At 34.0% G+C, this 19371-nt stretch overlaps 1 protein-coding gene across 3 annotated transcripts in view; it reads left to right on the top strand.

Annotated features, from left to right (window-relative positions):
• LOC127880171 (protocadherin gamma-B4-like) overlaps window positions 1-19371 on the top strand; it is a 69654-nt gene that overhangs the window by 41361 nt on the left and 8922 nt on the right. For all 3 annotated transcript variants that reach the window (XM_052427423.1, XM_052427421.1, XM_052427422.1), the window contains one exon: window positions 14552-17391. In XM_052427423.1, the coding sequence (XP_052283383.1) occupies window positions 14647-17391 (2745 nt within the window). In that variant the 5' untranslated portion in view covers window positions 14552-14646. The remainder of the gene's footprint in view (window positions 1-14551; window positions 17392-19371) is intronic.

The following is a 19371-nucleotide window of genomic DNA, read 5'->3' as shown; positions in this document are numbered from 1 at the left end:
TTTTATTAATGACAAATACTTTGACAAGAAAATGATATTGAAAAATAATTTGAATAGTTATGAGGACAGTTTGGGAACATGACAGAAAATACAATACCAATATGGGTGCATTCAACAAAGAATTTGGAAACAAAACAAACAAAAAAATCTTGATGTTTTTAAAGCTTAAATTTGTAAAAGTTTTTCAGGTGAAGTAAGTAATTGAAATCATTACCAGAATCTTGAGATGTTAAATATCAATTTTGCGGAAAAAAATCTGGGGGATAAGAAAATATCTCTGTTTTGAAGTATGATGTACAGAGTGTATCATTGAATATAGATCTGATTCCGCTGGTGCTTATAATTTCCTTTGGGAACATTTTCCCAAAAACATTTTCCTGAATACATTTATTGTTTCAGTGTTCTACAGAATAATAAAAAATTTGCTTGAAATTCTATTACAATATAAATAAAATTGCAATTGTTCAGCAAAAATAAATTTATATAAATAAGAAAAACAACATAAATAAACAAAAAATCATTGTATTAGAGGTTTTACTTCTGAGACTAATGTTTCTGAAGAGCAAGGGTCAGTAAATGGTTGTCTAAACATTGTACTGGATATATAAACATATGGCTAGAATCTCTTAACCATTAAGATGTTATTATCTTACATCAATTGTAACAGTATCCTGTGTGTTATATTGTTTTTATACAGTTATCTAAGGGATCCATCAAAACCAAGACAAAAACTCTAAGGTAAGTCTTGAGGAAGAATTTCTTTGTTTCCTAGGGACAAGTCAAACAGTTGTTTGTGTGAATCAAATAAAAACATTTGTCAAATATTCTCAGAGAATCAGATGATACCGGTTTGTCGTATTGAAAATTTTGATCAGAGCAATTCTTTGAATTTGAAGGAAAAAAGTTTGTAACATATTTTTGTTGTCGATAAAAATTATACACTACAATTTGAAGAAAAGATATTTCAACATTCATGAAGATGTTAGAAAATTCAGGTCTTAAATGCAATAAAAATTCTGTATAAATATATTTAAAGTGTCCCATTATTGACTGATAAAGGTCAGAAGACTGCAAGTTTAGCAGGTCAACTGCTGGCTGAATCCTTTGGGCTGAAATATGACAGAACATGAAAACATGGTGCAGAATTTTCTGCAAGATTTCTTTCTGGCACTCAACTATGACACTTTGGCACCAGTACATCAATAACTTTTGACAGTCGCTCTAGAAAAGTTGATTATTTATGGTGCGTTTTTTTAAATGAGGCTCCCTCTGGAAAAATGGGCGTAAAGTGTCGTTCTAGATAAGCCTGTGTTGTTTTCACAGGCTTATTAGGGACACCATGCACTTTCAGCTTTTAAGGATTGTTTTGGTTAGGAAAGTCTCTTCTTAATATATTCTACTTTAGGCAGACTGCACAGGCTTATAATTCCTGGACAACACTTTACGCCCATGCAAATCCTGTTTTCCCAAAAGCAAGCTCAAATACGTTTACCCCCAAAGTCTGTGTTTTCCGCTTTATTTGCTTCTGATTATTCTGCCGGTTGCTGTTGCGTTTTATTTTCTGCAATCCCTGTTTTCATTTTCTTAGGAAATCTGTCAAAAACATTATTTGTTGAAATAAGTGAATGGAACTTTTGGAACTGAGGTATAATTTATTGCAGTCCCTAAGGCAGAGGTCTGTTCTTTATTAGGTCAGCTGTCTGCATTTGAATTTGTGCACTGAGTGTTTTATAACTGCTCTTGGATTTTTTTTATTGCATGTTGTCTTTGATTTTTGTAAACACCAACATTCTTGGGTTTAATTGAATTAGGCCCAATTTAAACGATTTATTTTGGTACCACCTGCACAATTTCTTACATGCATGAAAATGGTTGAGGTCAAACCATATTTCAAACTTGTTTAAAACATGTCAAGAAAATATATATGGCTCTGGTTAAAAAAAATAAAATTGACCATGATATAAAGAAAATTTTAAAATGATAGCTCACAATTGTAACATCGATACCAAAACATGTTTGATCATGGTAAACAAAAATTTATTTTTTATCATGATATGGCTATGATACTGTGACCATGAACAACTGCCATGGAAGTGAATACTTGCACAAAGAATTTAAAAAATCATGAAGATGAAAATTTATAACACTTATAATAGCTGACCTTTCAAAATTCATTTGCTTTGAAATAAATACATGAAATAAATAATGTTTTGCAAGTGCAAAACCTGGTAAAAGCACTGTCATTATGACCCAGTTATAGCAGCTATATAAATGTTCTGACAACACATTAATTTAGAATTGACTGATAATCACTGACATGAAAATGTTCAAAACTTTGTCAGAGAAACTTCTGTTGATGTGTATTGTATCGTAAATTGATCATATTCCGGACAGTTAAGTTTGAACTTACTTTGATATGTATTGATATTGACATAATAAAAAACGTAACAGTAGGATTATTTTCCTATTAGCCATTGCCTTGAAATGACATGATGTTTTAGACAATCACCATGCTTCACTATGATTATCACTGATTTGGAATGATGATGGCCAAACACTGTTACAGTAATATCATTTCATGGCACCTGAATTCTATGATGGTCAAACATCCCCATTTCATGGATGACCACAGTCCAGATATGGATATCCATGGTGTGGCACCAAAAAATTGTACTTTAAATGGTTCTATAATTCACACTCAATATAATTATTTATTTTCTTTCAGCCAAAATAATTATTAATATACCTTAATTTTAGACTGGCAGGTCAATATTGTTGACATGTTTTCTCTATGTTTAATATGTCATTTTAGACAAAATTAACTAAATTGTTGTTAAACACTTATAGAGATTTTCCACTATTTTAAAAGAAGTTTTGGTAACCATAACACACATTAATTGAGACAGTAAATACATGTGCCTCTAAGTGGGAAAGTGGAATCAGGAAATAATTTTACAAAATTTAATGGATATATTAGTGTGGTGAATGACCAGTGGCTCTCTGCAATGTGTCCAATACATTTCTGAGTGGCATCTATTAGACACCTCTTAAATCTGTAGAAGATCATTTGGAAACAACATTTTGACATGTGTTACTGCTCTTATCTCCTTCCCATTTTGAATCTGTTTCAGTCCACTACAGTATTAAAGGTAAATTAAAACTCTTTATTTTTAAGGCTTCTTGATGCAGAAGGTAATATAAATGCCACAATAAACAAATATTATTTCCCCGCCCACTTAATATGCCAGCTGGAACTTAGCATGTACCCTTTCTCTTAACATTTCTTGGAAAGCAGGCTTTTTAATGTTCGGTGGGATTAAAGGGCACATTAATGGCCACTTCATTTAATTAAGGGGTTTGTGTGGACCCAAAAGTAAACATGGGGGCCAAAGGTGTTGGTGCATGCCATTTGCAGCCAATCAAATTTCAAATAAATCATCCCAACACTCTGGCACCTAATGTCACATGGCTACACTTTTTGGTGTTGATTAAAATTAAAGTCTTGTGACTAATGATGGAAGCTGATGGTGATAAATTATTTTTCAATGTGTTAAACTTGTTTTAATGTTGAACTCATGCTAGTATACATTTGTGTTTAAACATTACACAACAGTGTAAGAAGATGTACATCTTTAGTGTAGAAAATTGTACCACAATATTTGAGACTCACTGTCTCTGAGAAAATCATGATGCTTAATGCATGTGCATAAAGTACTGTCCCAGATAAGCCTGTTCAGTTTGCACAGGCTAATCAGGGAGGAAACTTTCCAACTAGATAGTATTTTAGTTTTTAAAAAGAGACTACCTAAAAGTGGAAATGGTCATCTTAGATAAGTCTGTGTATACTGCAGAGGCTAATCTGGGAACTACTTTATGCACATGCATTAAGCCTCCGTTTCCCAGAGACTGACTTATTTTGTAAATCAAGTAAATTAATACATAATTTCAATGAAATTTATTGAAAGGCAAGTATTTTAAGAAGTTTCTGCTATTTTGATCTGTATGTGAGGCTAAAACATGTCTTAAAAGTACATGACTCACAGAAACATGTTTCATTGATCATGTGTTGCATCAAATGACCATACCCTGGACAGCTGGACAAAGGGAATCTTCTGTTAGGAGCAATCTTTATTAGTATAATTATCTCATATCGACCATTCTTGAACAAGGTTACATGCCAAAAATGGGCTCCAAAAGGTCAAAAGGAATGCATAAATGGTCCATTAGGGCTGTGGACAGAACATTGGTGGTGATTACTTCATGTACTCTTAAGAAAAAAGATACTCAGGCAGAAATTGCGGGAATTCACAGACAAAAGTTGACCACCCTGGGAGGCATTTTATTTTATAGTTGTTTTTTATTCCATGCCTGATATCTGTGGAGAAAATCCTGTCTGAGTTATGATGTATGAAGTTCTACGACCCACAAAAAATGTATCTTAGAACTTTCCGCTTCTTTGGCTTCGATAATTCTTGCTGCTGTTAATGTTTGTTTGGCTGTTTTGTGTCTTTTATTATCGTTTAAGAGGTTGGAGTGTATGCTATGTAATCAACGTCATGGTTATAAAGATGGCTTGACTATTGAAGTGGCAACAAATGTTTAAAAGGTTTTGTACCTGTTTTCTGCAAGATATTATGAAAGGCTTTGTTTGGTGCAGTGAATGATGTGATAACTGCAAATCATGGACTGATAGATTAAATATTGTTGTGTCTGGACAGAGTGATAATATGGTGCTGATAGCCTATATTAACATTAAAATTGTTGTATAAACGTCATAGACAATATCATTGTGTTTCACATACATCTCAGGTATGGACTTTATAGAAATAACAGTTTTAGAAGGTATGCAAATTTTTAAGCTATTTCCTCGGAAAGAAAGGTAGGGAGCCTTCTTGATGAATTGAAAGATAAAAGGGGAAATATATGTTTGTTGTATAGATGATTATATTCTACTTTTTTATTAATTTAATACTTTGATACACTGAATAACACATGCTAAATTAAATAGGCTTGGTTTGATAGAAATAGCTGGGAACATACTGATAAAAAAATATGTCTCTAGCATGGTCATTTTTTCCATAAAATTTAGTAATATTTTTTCCATATAAAACCTACAATGAGAGAGGAATTTTAGTATCATTAAAAGTAAACAAAACATATTTTTTTATATACCCTTTAAGCTCTAAAAACGATCGCTGGGTAAAAATGCCACTTTAAATGCACTGTGCTCAATTGGCTGGGAATTACTTTTATCTGGCTTAATTAGGTATTTTGTTAATTACATTTTTACAAGCCTAATTAATTTAAGTAAAAGGAGCAGAAAGTGATCTAAGTAAATGTTAAGTCGGTCTGTTACATGGCTCTTTCAACATAAAGAACTAAATCCTAAGGTAAACTATAAAGAAACCAAAGTGCCAAAACTAATCCTAGGAAAATGAAAACAAGAAAAGAGAATAATCATCTTTGCTAATCTGATTCTCTTTGACATTTTACAATTACTGATTGTCCTTCCAAGTATTTTGATCAACTGAATCCTAAAAATCAAATTATCTGCATCCAAATCTGTACTCTGGTTATGCTCGTCTTCAATATTCTTTTGCAACGGACATCGGACATCAAGTCTGTGACACTCTAGAATTAGCAGCTTGGACTGGTATTTTAGAAGTTGGGAGTATGTATGGTGGGAAACTCCTGTATGGGGGGTTGCAGAGGGCTACATTACACTAATTCTTTAAGCTCTGGAATGAACTGAGCTGGAAAGATAGCTCTCTTCTTCTTTAGTTGAAGTCTGAATATTCTACTCTGAGCCAGACATTGTTGGGAAGCTGTACTAATTACTGTTATTTATGGACAATTTCTTTATACAGAATTCCAAATGTATTTATTGTTGAGGAGTGTGGCATGAGGGCACAGTTACGCTGATGCACATGGATAATATGTAAGTAAAACTATGATGGGTATTGTTACCATAATGATAATTTGGTTTCGATTTCAACACTGTTTGATTAAATTTATATAAACATTTCATTGTACAATTAAATAGGTGATGTTTATTTGCAACAAAATTTACATAGTATTACTACATATTATAAAATAATTATAATAATTAATAAGAATTATAATTCTTTCCATTTCTCCCAAATTTAAAGGTAATTAAATAAACTATGTTGTATCAACATATTAAAATAGCCATTAATCTGCCATAACATTTTTCCAGATTACATATGAGCTTATATATATATATAATATATATATATATATATATATATATATATATATATATATATATATATATATATATATATATATATATATATATATATATATTTAATAATAAAATATATACAGAAGCAGAAAATGACAAATATTTCCCATACAGTAAATATGGCACAATGTCACTGCTGGATTGAGTCCCAAGAGTGAATTTGCCATACATGAGAAAAAGATAAATTCCAAGATGATTTTCATATGGACAAATTAGGAAACTTTGCACTGGTCTTTCCCAATGGGACACTGCTTTCCTCGTTAATGATAAATGCTTTACTTCTCATCTATCCTAGTAGTAACTGTGAGACAATTGTGTTAGCTTAAAATGCAGCTTATGTTAGTAAAATGTACAGTTATTAGATTAGAAGATTTGGAAAATATTGATTGTTTTGTGATCATTTCTAGGTAGTTATGACGACACGTGATAATGATGGTGGTTTACATTGGGAGTAAGACCACATAAGGTAGTTGCAGTAACCATTTTACGACAGGAATGAAAAAAGGCGCTTTAAAATATTTTAAAGAATCATTGATGATGATGATGATGATGATGATTCTGGTGTCAGAAATGATGAATATAGTGTTAATGAGCATCATGATCATGATTATCAGTCATATGACTTTGATGATAATGATGATGCTGTTGGTGATGTTGAGGATGCATGTTTCTGCTGCTGCTGATGATGATGATGATGGTGATGACAATGATTGTTCATAGTGTAAGAATTAGAAAACCTTAACAAACCAGAAGCACCTTAAGATGTGTGAACCTTTTCAGTGCTTGAACCGAATTTTGAAGGCCTTGCAAACAGTTTAGATCCACTGATGAGACGCCACAGAACGTGGCTTCTCGTCAGGATCCAAACTGTTTGCTATTCTGATAGTATTCTTTGAAAAAAAATAAAGAAAATGGTAATTTTAGAAATTCAGCAGACAACAAATTTCAAGCAGATGACAAATTTCCCAGCATGCAATTTAGGTTTATTTTGTGTCAAACCCACTATATATTTGCGTATGTAACACTTACGGATGTGATTCCCAACTGGCGAGATTTTCATTAAATTTAACTTGACAAGACAAGTTTATTTGTTAAGCAAAGCATGTTCTTTTCAGAGAGATATAAGGTGCGCCCTTAAAGTTTGATTGATTTGTTCCTAAATTAACTGGAAAAAGAGCTCCTCGACCAGCTTCATAGACGATTCCTGGAAAATGTCACAGTACAGTATGTTATATTTTTAAGTAATCATATTTAAATGTACAGAGCCTTCAATCTCAAGATGTATGTTTCTCACAAATTAAGTAACACAGAAATGTCAATCTTATACACTGCTGTTTAAAGCCATGGGTTTTCTGTAGCAAAGCAAAGGTATTTTTGAAACTTACTGTAACAACTTTTGTTACTTTTTCTTCAATTATGTTATGGTGTATTTTTAGAACTTAAATACTGGGAATGGATATGCGCTTGCTGACTGATAAGAATGTCAAATTTAATACAAATACAGTCGAAACTCAATGGCTCAAATTCGTCGGGTCCGGCGCCAAAAGTTCGAGCCATCCGGAATTTGAGCCATCCGATTCCTAATAAGTTTTTGTTTACGAACAAGCCAAGTACATGTTCACCTCCAGTTGAAGAGTACACATATTGCTTAAACTCCTTACTACGTTCTGCTTTTGAATTAATAAGAACCTAATATATACTTAAAACTTTAATTTACCAATATTTTAAAACAGTTACAAATACTATTAAACAAATATCATATAGTAAAATATATCAGCACCTTTTAACGTAGCACATTTTCTTCAAAAACACAGCACTAAGGATCAAAACATGCATCCGCACTAAATAAACATCATTTACATATGAGACATTACTGCATTTATTGATTCATTTATGTTTTTTTAAGAATAACATTATGTCGGTCTGTGTTGCTTTCTTTAGCTGTTGTCGAGAAATAAAGCTTTCTATTACATCCTGTTGAGATTGAACATGCTGCGAGTTTTCGCACTTCTCAAGACAATTTTTTATTACATTACTACAAAATGTTATCTTTAACTCAAATCGATTAATGATTAAGTCGATGTTTTCAACCAGTGATAAATCAAGTATTGAGTGCCTTTAATCAAGCGGTCCTAATTGATTAACAGTTTATGCGACCCAAAGCGAATTCGAGCCATCTGAACAAAGAACGTGTGAAAATTGCCACCGGGACTGTGAAAACAGTTCGAGCCATCAGATAATTCGAGCCATCCGACACAATTTTATATGAATATATAGCAATAAAAAAATCGGTGCTCTGATAAGAGTTCGAGCCAACCGGAAATTCGAGCCAAGCGAGTTCAAACCATCGGGTTTCAACTGTAATGAGAAGACATTTTAATTTAATTATTATTAAACTACCAAAGGGTTGCAGATGCAAACAAGAGCAACAGACTTGTACCGTTTTAAGGCACAATGAACTTAAAAAACTAAAACGAGTATCTTATAAAGGTCTCACGTTCAATCCTCACTTTGCAAACGTTTTCAGTGGATCTCTCGTAAAAGGCTCAAAGTTTTGGTTCTACCCTTGAGATTTACTCAAGATAAAAAAAAAGCTCTATATAATGAATAAAAAAAAATAAAATAGTCAAGATGCATTATCAACCTTAAATTAATTGGTTTCAAATTTAAAGGCTGGAACTTAAAGACCAGTGGATTCTCTGGGCAGAAAGCAATTGCAGCGACAGTGGACAATGTTTTCATCTAAACAAAAGCTACAACTAAACATATCAGACATTTAAAAGGATCTTAATTATTGTCAGTTAAATTTAACTGAAAACTACCATAAAGCATCACCATGAAATAATTATTGTTAGAGGCCTGGTTGATTTACCAGATTATTTAACAGTGATCTCTTGTGACATTTTAAGCATAGATTTCAAGAGTTTCTTACCATTATGCTAGCATGAGGTCGTGAGCACGGTGCAAACAATATGCGATGATCACTGATGTTGCTTGAAATTTTATGTGAAAAAACTGCTTGATGTGTTGTTTTTTAAATACACATGTACTATAATAAAAATGCAGTGAAGTTTTATAATGGACTAATTAAAATGCTGCTTAAAGATTAAAGTATGGGAAAGCAGGGGTTCCGAAACAGACTTACCTTATGCCAGGCATGGGTTGTAAAATGAAAGCAAATTACTGTCTCAAATAATTGGTCAGTCTCCAAAAAGTCTGTATTAAATTTTCCGATTAGAAAAACAACACCTGAACTAAAATAGATTAATTTTATGTTTTAAATCTCGTTCGCATCACATCTTAAAAAAAAAAATAATATTGTTAATGGCATGCATCAATTAATTTAAATTTTTAAATTATATTATCAAACAACCAGAGGTCATTTTTGTGTTTGTATGAAGCGAAACTGAAATGAAGTGTAATATACAGTGCATTAATTCAATGCAGTGTAAAAAATCATTTTGACTGAGGGTGGTAGACAGGAAACTGCCAGAATGGGCGACAGGGTAGATGTAGAGAGCAGATAACTTTAATGTTAGGTTCAATAAATAATTGAAAAACAGTGGTATACGCTTAAAGCCAGCATTGTAAAATGACTGGATTAACCGACTAACAGCGTAGATTTATATAATTACAAACCTTTCTAGTATTTTCTCATGCATGTGCAAATGTTTTGAATTATTGTTGAAGCCGAAAGATATTTATATAGAAAGCCCTGTCTTTGTTGTAGATAAATTTGATTATAGTAAGATAACTGCTGATAATCTTTCAAGTATTGATGAAGACAGGCAAAAGTGTTTCTCTAATATGGTGAACCATGGCATGACCGGTCAATTGAAAATTCTGCTTTCCAACTTGTTTGCTGCATCTGGTATTTGAGAAGGGTGAAACAAGATATTAATCTTGAAAATTTAAATCTAATTCATCCTAGGTAAATTGTGAACAGGCCATTTTGGACAGTGTTAGTGTGTGTAAGTCCCATAGCGAGTGCATCATATACAGAAAATGTCATTTAAAGAAGCGTTTTTTGTATTGACTTTGTTGGACATTAGATCATTAATCAGGTGTGTATATTTAAATGGGAACAAGGATTTTTAATGACAGGTCAGAACTTAATATGCAAGTTACAAGTTATTTTTGAAATCATTAAGAAGATTAATAATGTTAAATGCACCAAATCAAAAAGTATTGTTTAGATGTAAATAAAATATAAATGATATATGTGTACCATTTTTATCCCCGCCCAAAAACATTTCGGAGGGGATATAGTAATTGGTCCTGTCCATCTGTCCGTCCGTCTGTCTGTCCGGCTGAAACTTTGTCCGGAGCATAACTCCAAATCTATTCAATGGATGTACTTTAAACTCAGAATATAAACAGATGGCAACTAGGAGAAGTGCAGTGACCAAGAACCATAACTCTATCTACCTTAGTTTTTGAATTATCTCCCCTTTTATATAACGTTAAAGTAAATTTTTGTCCGGAGCATTACTCTAAATATACCAAAGGGATTTACTTGAAACTTGAAATATAAACAGAAGGCAACTAGGAGAAGTGCAGTGACCAAGAACCACAACTCTATCTACCTTAGTTTTTGAATTATCTCCCCTTTTATATAATTTTAAAGTAAATTTTTGTCCGGAGCATAACTCTAAATCAACTGAAGGGATTTACTTGAAACTTGAAATATAAACAGATGGCAACTAGGAGAAGTGCAGTGACCAAGAACCACAACTCTATCTACCTTAGTTTTTTAATTATCTCCCCTTTTATATACTTTTAAAGTAAATTTTTGTCCGGAGCATAACTCTAAATCTACTGAAGGGATTTACTTGAAACTTTAAATATAAACAGATGGCAAGTAGGAAAAGTTCAGTGACAAAGAACCATAGCTCTATCTACCTTAGTTTTTGAATTATCTCCCCTTTTATATAACGTTAAAGTAAAATTTTGTCCGGAGCATAACTCTTAATCTACTAAAGGGATTTACTTGAAACTTAAACAGATTGCAAGTAGGAGAAGTGCAGTGACTAAGAACCATAACTCTATCTACCTTAGTGTTTAAATTATATCCCTTTATTTAATTATGCCCCCCTTCGAAGAAGAGGGGGTATATTGCTTTGCACATGTCGGTCGGTCTGTCGGTCCGTCCACCAGGTGGTTTCCGGATGATAAATCAAGAACGCTTAGGCCTAGGATCATGAAACTTCATAGGTACATTGATCATGACTCGCAGATGACCCCTATTGATTTTGAGGTCACTAGGTCAAAGGTCAAGGTCACTGTGACCCGAAATAGTAAAATGGTTTCCGGATGATAATTCAAGAACGCTTATGCCTAGGATCATGAAACTTGATAGGTAGATTGATCATGACTCGCAGATGACCCCTATTGATTTTCAGGTCACTAGGTCAAAGGTCAAGGTCAGGGTGACCCGAAATAGTAAAATGGTTTCCGGATGATAACTCAAGAACGCTTATGCCTAGGATCATGAAACTTGATAGGTAGATTGACCATGATTCGCAGATGACCCCTATTGATTTTGAGGTCACTAGGTCAAAGATCAAGGTCACGGTAACCCGAAATATTAAAATGGTTTCCGGATGATAACTCAAGAACGCTTATGCCAAGAAACATGAAACTTGATAGGTAGATTGATCATGACTTGCAGATGACCCCTATTGATTTTCAGGTCACAAGGTCAAAGGTCAAGGTCACTGTGACCCGAAATAGTAAAATGGTTTCCGGATGATAACTCAAGTACGCTTATGCCTAGGATCATGAAACTTGATAGGTAGTTTGATCATGACTGGCAGATGACCCCTAGTGATTTTCAGGTCACTAGGTCAAAGGTCAAGGTCACGGTGACCCGAAATAGTAAAATGGTTTCCGGATGATAACTCAAGAATGCTTATGCCTAGGATCATGAAACTTCATAGGTACATTGATCATGACTGGCAGATGACCCCTGATTTTCAGGTCACTAGGTCAAAGGTCAAGGTCACAGTGACAAAAAACATATTTACAAAATGGCTGTCACTACAACTGAGAGCCCATATGGGGGGAATGCATGTTTTACAAACAGCTCTTGTTTCAAAGTAAATTTTTATCCGGAGCATAATGAAGTATCTCCCTTTATTTGTTTTTACAAATATTATTCTACTCTCTAAAACAAATGTTGTCATACAAGCAAACACATTTTGGCAGGGATTTGGCACTACTGTGACAAGCTCTTGTTAAAAGTTCTTACTATGTTCAATTATATATAAAGAAATCTTGCAATCTGTTCTGACGCAAAATAGGGACAATATTTATAAACGTAATAATCTTTTCTTTTTTTACAATTAATTTAAAAGGAATAATATTTTTTCTTTTTAATTTTGATTTTTCTTAATTTCCAGAAAGTGACCAGCCTTTACTATTTAATTGCTTGGAGTATAATTTAAACTTTGTTTCATTTGTGTTGATTTGTACTTCTCACCTTTAATTTAGCTTTGGTCTGTATAAGTGCTTAGCTGTTTGTTACAATCCGGGTGTCATTTTCCTTTCGAACAGAATACTATAATCTGTCAAGCAAATATATACAAGGCTCAAACTCTTTCCTATATGTTTACTTTGCTTACCTTAGCAAACATATTGCTGTATTTAAGCTATTTTTTCTGTTTACCCAATTGTGATAACAACCAATATTTCCTCATAAAACTAGGCTCAGTCAAATAGCAGTTTCGCCGCAGAATGTTTGTCCATAAAAATGGCATTGAACGCCACTACAACTTGATTACTGTGTTTCTTTCATACCATTGCAGAATTCACTCAATTCTATTCACACATTTGATGAACTTGTAACCAATTGTGAACAATTTTCTTTTAACTTAATGAAGCTGACTTTATGGTCAGTTTTATTATACAGCTGTAAATTTTGAAATGAATAGCCGGACCAATTAGAACCTTGTCCGTCTTGACTGTGTCTATGATCATTGTTGACATTGTGAAAAGAAGAGTGGTGAAAATATTTTCATTATTGGTTAAACACGATGCAATCATTCAGTTTCTTATACAGGAAAGCTATTAAGTTCTGATGGCAAAAAGCTCTTGAAAACAGTCAAAGAAGTGATAACATTTCTTTCCCTGACATGTCCTGGATAGTCTCTACGACAGGCATTCTTCTATGACAACAATAGGTATTCCTTGATACATTCTCTGACAACAAAGAAAAGCTTTTATTTCTCAATAGTCAAGTGGGCAAGAGTTGCAAAGCGATTCTATGACTTGACGAGACTCAAGGCCTCTCCAAGTGGGACTATTTATTCGCATACCCATCCACATTGATGTGTCGTGTTCTTGATACGGTCGCTGAAGTGGTGCTGTTCTTTGAAATATTAATATTCTGTTTACTTAGGGTAGGAAATCAAAATATTTGTTAATTGGTTGTTAAATATTTGATGTGGGAAATGAATACCTTCACTTTGTACCTATTCTGCAGTGTTTAAGAAAGCTGCATTAATGAAATGGATATAGTTGATCAAATTGTGCAGACAATATAAAGTGTCATGGAGTTATTTAAAAGGAAAAAAAGATCTGATATGAATAGTTGATTTAAAAATTATTAATTGTGGATTATAAATTCTCTAAGCAATTTAATATATTTAAGACTTTTGGTATGCATTTTTGACAACCATTTTAAATTACTGGTATGTATGATAGAAATTTATTAGCTGTTTTTAGTTTAGAGCTGAATTGCTGGTGCAAATTTTTTTGTAAATGTTTGAAAATATGTATCGTTTTGTTGTACATATTAGTAAACTTTTACTTATTAATTTTTGTTAATGTTTAATGTGACAAATATAGAAGTGCATAAAAATGTGTATTTTGCACATGGCTTAAAAAAAGTTTTATTTTACTTTGCACAAGATGCCAATGAATCCCAGTCTGAAAATTGTAATTGTAAAACTGTGAAATTGTAAAGTTATTTTGGATTGATCATGTTATGTATGAGTGCCATCAAAAATGTCTTGTTAGTACCATTTAAAATGTGACAAAAATGGCATATTACATTTGTTTAGGTGTAAGAAAACTTGTGCTCCAAGAAAATGCAACTTATCGCTATGCTAAATGTGCAAATATGGACTTTTTAAATCAGTATTCAATTGACATGTGATATTTTGCAACAAACAAATCATTGATAAATTGTAGTTCATCTGATTTGATAAAGAACCAATGACCGAGCATTTTATGTATACACGAATCCCAAGCAATTTCATGTTTGTCATTTTTTTCTCTTTTCAGGTATGAAAGAATGAGGAGAGAATGAACGAAAACATGGTCTTTTGAAAAGTCTGATAAAAATCTATGAAAAATTAAGTTGATGAACTGTAACAATCATGACTTTAGTCTTCAAATGCCACTTCTGTCTGGTTCTGGTTGCCATAGCAACTCTGTCCGTTGCTGTCCAAGGACAAAACTTTCAATTGATGTTCACGATACCTGAGGAACGCCCGAAGGAAACGTTTGTGGGAAATGTTTTCAGCGACCAACAGTTTGTGTCACAAGTCCCTCCAGAAGATCTCAACTCCATCCGATTTGGCTTTTTAAAGCAGTCTTTCATTCAGTCCCTTTTTACGATTCAAGAAACATCTGGTATCATCTACACGGCAACAGTTCTTGACCGGGAGTCGCGCGATGTTTGCCAGTCTCAGACATTGTGTTCTCTGTCATTCAGTATTGCAGTTCGTAGTGTTCGACCTCAGAGTTCATACTTTGCCATCATTACTGTGACAATAATCATTGAAGATATTAACGATAATGCTCCACGCTTTCCTCAAGACGTTTTAAACCTTGACATCTCTGAATCGACAACCGTCGGTACCTCATTTCATATTGAAAGTTCTATTGATTCGGATTTTGGGAACTATTCTGTGCAATCATACGAAATTGGAAAACAAGATGGAGACTTCAGTCTGGACATAATAAAAAAATTAGATGGCAGTTTTACCATAAAACTGGTGCTCAATTCACCACTGGATCGCGAAGCCAAAGACAGGTATAATGTAGTTATTATAGCCTGGGATGGTGGCAATCCAAGGAAATTTGGTGCCCTCACAGTCAACATTACTGTAACAGATGTGAATGACAATGCACCAGTATTTCTTCAAAATGAGTACAATGTAACAATACGAGAGAACGCTACGATTGGAATGCCTGTTCTTCGCATATCTGGGGTTGACCGAGATACCGGCCTAAATGGCCAAATCTCTTACAGACTAAGTCAGAATCAGCTGGATGGAAGAGTAGAGCAGTTTTTTACAATTGTTCCGATGACTGGTGACATAACACTTCTGAAGAAGCTCGTTTATGAGGAACGTTCATACAGGATTATTGCCGAAGCTATTGACAGTGGTTCCCAACCTCATGTGACACAGATAATCATTAATGTCCACGTTGTGAACGTAGGAAACAATCCTCCCGTCCTTGAAATCAATCTGCTTGGTCAAGAGAATTCAAGAATTGTGAATATTTCTGAGGCAGCTAGTCCTGGCACGTTTGTGGCTCACATAAACGTCTTTGACAGCGACACAGGCGAAAATGGCCGCCTTGAGTGCGAAATATCTGACAGGAAATTCGAATTACAAAGCATGAGTGCCAGAGGTTTCAAGGTTGTGGTGAAAGGGGCACTTGATCGCGAAAGCCAAGATCTGCATCAGATTTTGGTTAGTTGTCATGATTTTGGGAAGCCACCATTGAGCGCATCATCTAGTTTTCTGGTTTCTGTTGATGATATAAATGACTGTGCACCAGTGTTTACCCAACCAGTTTACACAGGTACAATTCCAGAAAACCACAAAGACTTTAGGACATTTGTACAGATAATTGCCTTTGATGAAGATCTTGGCAAGGGAGGTGATGTTAGATACTACATTGACCAGGAAAGCACTGATAAGAAATTCTGGATCGATGAAATGGATGGAAACTTGCGTGCAGATCAAGAATTTGACAGGGAAACAGACCAGATTGTAGTTTTCAAGATCATTGCTAGGGATCTTGGCCTTCCTTCATTGTCAAACAAGGCGATTGTCAAACTAACTATCAGCGACAAAAATGATAATGCTCCCGTTATAATGCAGCCAACCACATTTAGCATCATGGAGAATAAAAACTCTGACTCTTTTGTTGGAGCTTTGCTCGCAGAAGACGCGGATGATGGGGAAAATGCCAGGACCATGTTTCTTATTCAGCCTGAATTTGAGTTTAATGTACCTTTTGTTGTATTTCCTGATGGAAAGATCAAGACAAACAGGCAGTTGGATAGAGAGCTGCAGAGTAAATACGAGTTCGGAGTGGTTGTGTTTGACCAGGGAACGCCAAGGCTTAAAAGCTCTGCCAGCGTAACCGTTATTGTGAATGATTCCAATGATAACGCCCCCATTATAAAATTTCCTGTCACTAAAAACAACACGGCCATAGTGTACAGTGATGTCAATCCAGGACACAAAGTGACACAGATCTATGCTGATGATTCAGATGATGCATACAATGGGATCGTCTCGTACGATATTACATCTGGAAATAGCGAGGATCTTTTCGTAATTGACAATAAGCTGGGTGGGATTTACATAACACGAAAAGTTTCTGTCTCCCAGAACAAGACATACCAATTGAAAATCGCTGTGAAGGATGGTGGGACTCCACAGCATAAAACGGAATGTGATTTGAACATCGTCTTGGTTAAATCGGTCAACTCAAGCTCCACTGAAAATGACCAAGACAGTAACACTATGATTGTTGTTGTAGTCGTCTCTCTGACTGCAGTCCTCTCAGTGGTCCTGATCATTGTAATCTGCTTCTTGCGGAGATTTGATCATCGTAGCAAGGCGCACAGAAATCTGGACGTCGTAGCCCCGGACGATAAGTACCCAAAGTGTTATATGGACAACCCGTCACGTTACTTAGGTAATGGTCAGGACAGTCTCGATCATCTGACCTTGACCTATGACCCAATTATGTCGCCAGTTGTGTGTAGCAAAAAGAAGGAAGTGAGCTTTGATATTGATGATTCTACAGAGCGTACCGACCTCAGGGACCACCACAATACTACCATGTCAACGTTCTCAATGCCAGAGTCAGAGAAGGTAAGACTAATGAGTCTTTTTGTGCAATTCCTTTGGTTAAATCTGTGTTTGAAGTATTGTCCAAAAGAAAGTCTTAAATGAGACACATTATTTTCAGTTGAGCACTTCTGAGCAACGTTCTGCATTACCAATACTTTTGTAAGCCATGGTGACAATGCATTTTGCCTTGTTCAGTCTTTGTAAATTTGAATCTAGACTTTAAACAAGATTTAAAATTTCAATTAAAATCAGGGTCTTCTGATTGGCAGATTTTTTTTTGCACAAGGGCAAGTAAAAAATTGATTCAAAATTTGATTATCATGATCAACTGGTTTACAAATCTGTAGAAATTAACTTGATAATTGAAATTTGCAACAGCATTTATTTCCCTGGTGTTCAGTTTTAATAGGAATTATTATTAGAGAAGTAATACTTGAAATTTATTTTTATTTCTCATTTCTACTTGACCAAAAAACATAAGAGGAATTCATGTTATCCCACATCCATGTGTCTTCATTTGCTCTAAAATACTTCCCTTTCACAACTGTAAATTGCAGGGCAGTTAAAATCAGAACTTCTGAATCTTTTATGTGTGCCAGAGCAGCTTGTATTGTTCCCACAGCAACCGTTAAGAGTAATTAACGAAGTTGCAATTAGTTAATAATCAAATTTTTGGAATACTGATTTTTTCTAAATTTGAGGCTCCGTTTCAATAGCTTTATAATTATTTTAAGTTCATTGTTAAATATTATGAGAGATTTTGCTTTAGAAGCCCATTACACTTTAATTTAAATTCCCTTTTGCTATTGATTTTAATCTTTCTTTCGTTTGAATAATTTATTAACAAGAGACCGATTTTTTAATAGATTACAAGATGGATATCTTCTGTGATTGGGTTACGCAGATTGATATGACATGGGGAAGAAACTTTGGGTGGCAGATATGTACAAAAATGTGTCAGTTGAAATTGTATTCCGTAATTTCATGGGCTTTATTCACATTTATCAAAGTCATTGATACATTGTATGAAATAAGTGAGTTGACCACTGCTGGAGATTTTATTTGCCTGCTATTGCATAAATATGTTAATATTTGTGTGAACTCAAAAAGAAGTTAAGTAAGTGTTTCAGCAAACTGTCTATAAATTTATGCAATACAATTCTCAAAAGCTTTGGTAGACTGTAACAAGAGTACTTGTCCCAGCATCTTATCACAAAGTTTTTTTTATTGGTGAACCAAAATAGTAATTGTTGAATTGTTTTCCCAACATGTCAAACTTGCTATGAAACAAGCCATGCCACGAAAACAGCTAAAAACCTAAACATTTGACAGAATCTGGGAGCAGATATCATTAGATTCTTAAATTGAGGTAGATAAGAGGCTTTCCCAGTCCTTGATAAAACTTAACTAACCATAGAGGCATGTTTGGTTTAGGAAAGGACTACTTAACCCTGGTCACACCTGGACAGATTGTAGCTGATAACAATATTTTCGTTTTGATTACTTGTAATTGAAATTAACCCAATGGCAAAAGTGCTAAAAAGATAGAATTGCAGGCAATATTAGATAAAAATGGGAGGGTTATTTTCTGCAGGCCCAAGGTGACTAAATTGAAAAGATTACAATATTTGTATCAATTAATTAGTTGATTTTCATGAATAAACACTGGAAAATTGACCAGGTAGACCTTGTGACTCAATGTGTGGCAAATATTTGTGGTTTATACTAATTGATGTTTAGATTAAATATCTAATTGTTAAAATAGATCTAACTCATTAGTTTTCCATTCTTAAATTCCATATTTGCAAAAGATTATGTTGTCGTTAAACATAGTTATGTCGATTACGAATTTTGACTTTCTCTTTTTGTTGAATGGTTTTCTTCGTTATTAATTGTGCTGAAAAAACTATCACAGCCTGGGCCAGTTCTCCATTGATTTCAATGATTAAGATCGAACAATCCCAATGTTCAGTGACCCATCATTTTCTTTCTGTCATGTTA

The sequence above is a fragment of the Dreissena polymorpha genome, chromosome 4 (genome assembly GCF_020536995.1).
Source record: "Dreissena polymorpha isolate Duluth1 chromosome 4, UMN_Dpol_1.0, whole genome shotgun sequence".
Lineage (NCBI taxonomy): Eukaryota > Metazoa > Mollusca > Bivalvia > Myida > Dreissenidae > Dreissena > Dreissena polymorpha.
The sequence above is the reverse complement of the archived record's forward strand: the minus strand, read 5'-3'. Positions and strand labels throughout refer to the sequence as shown.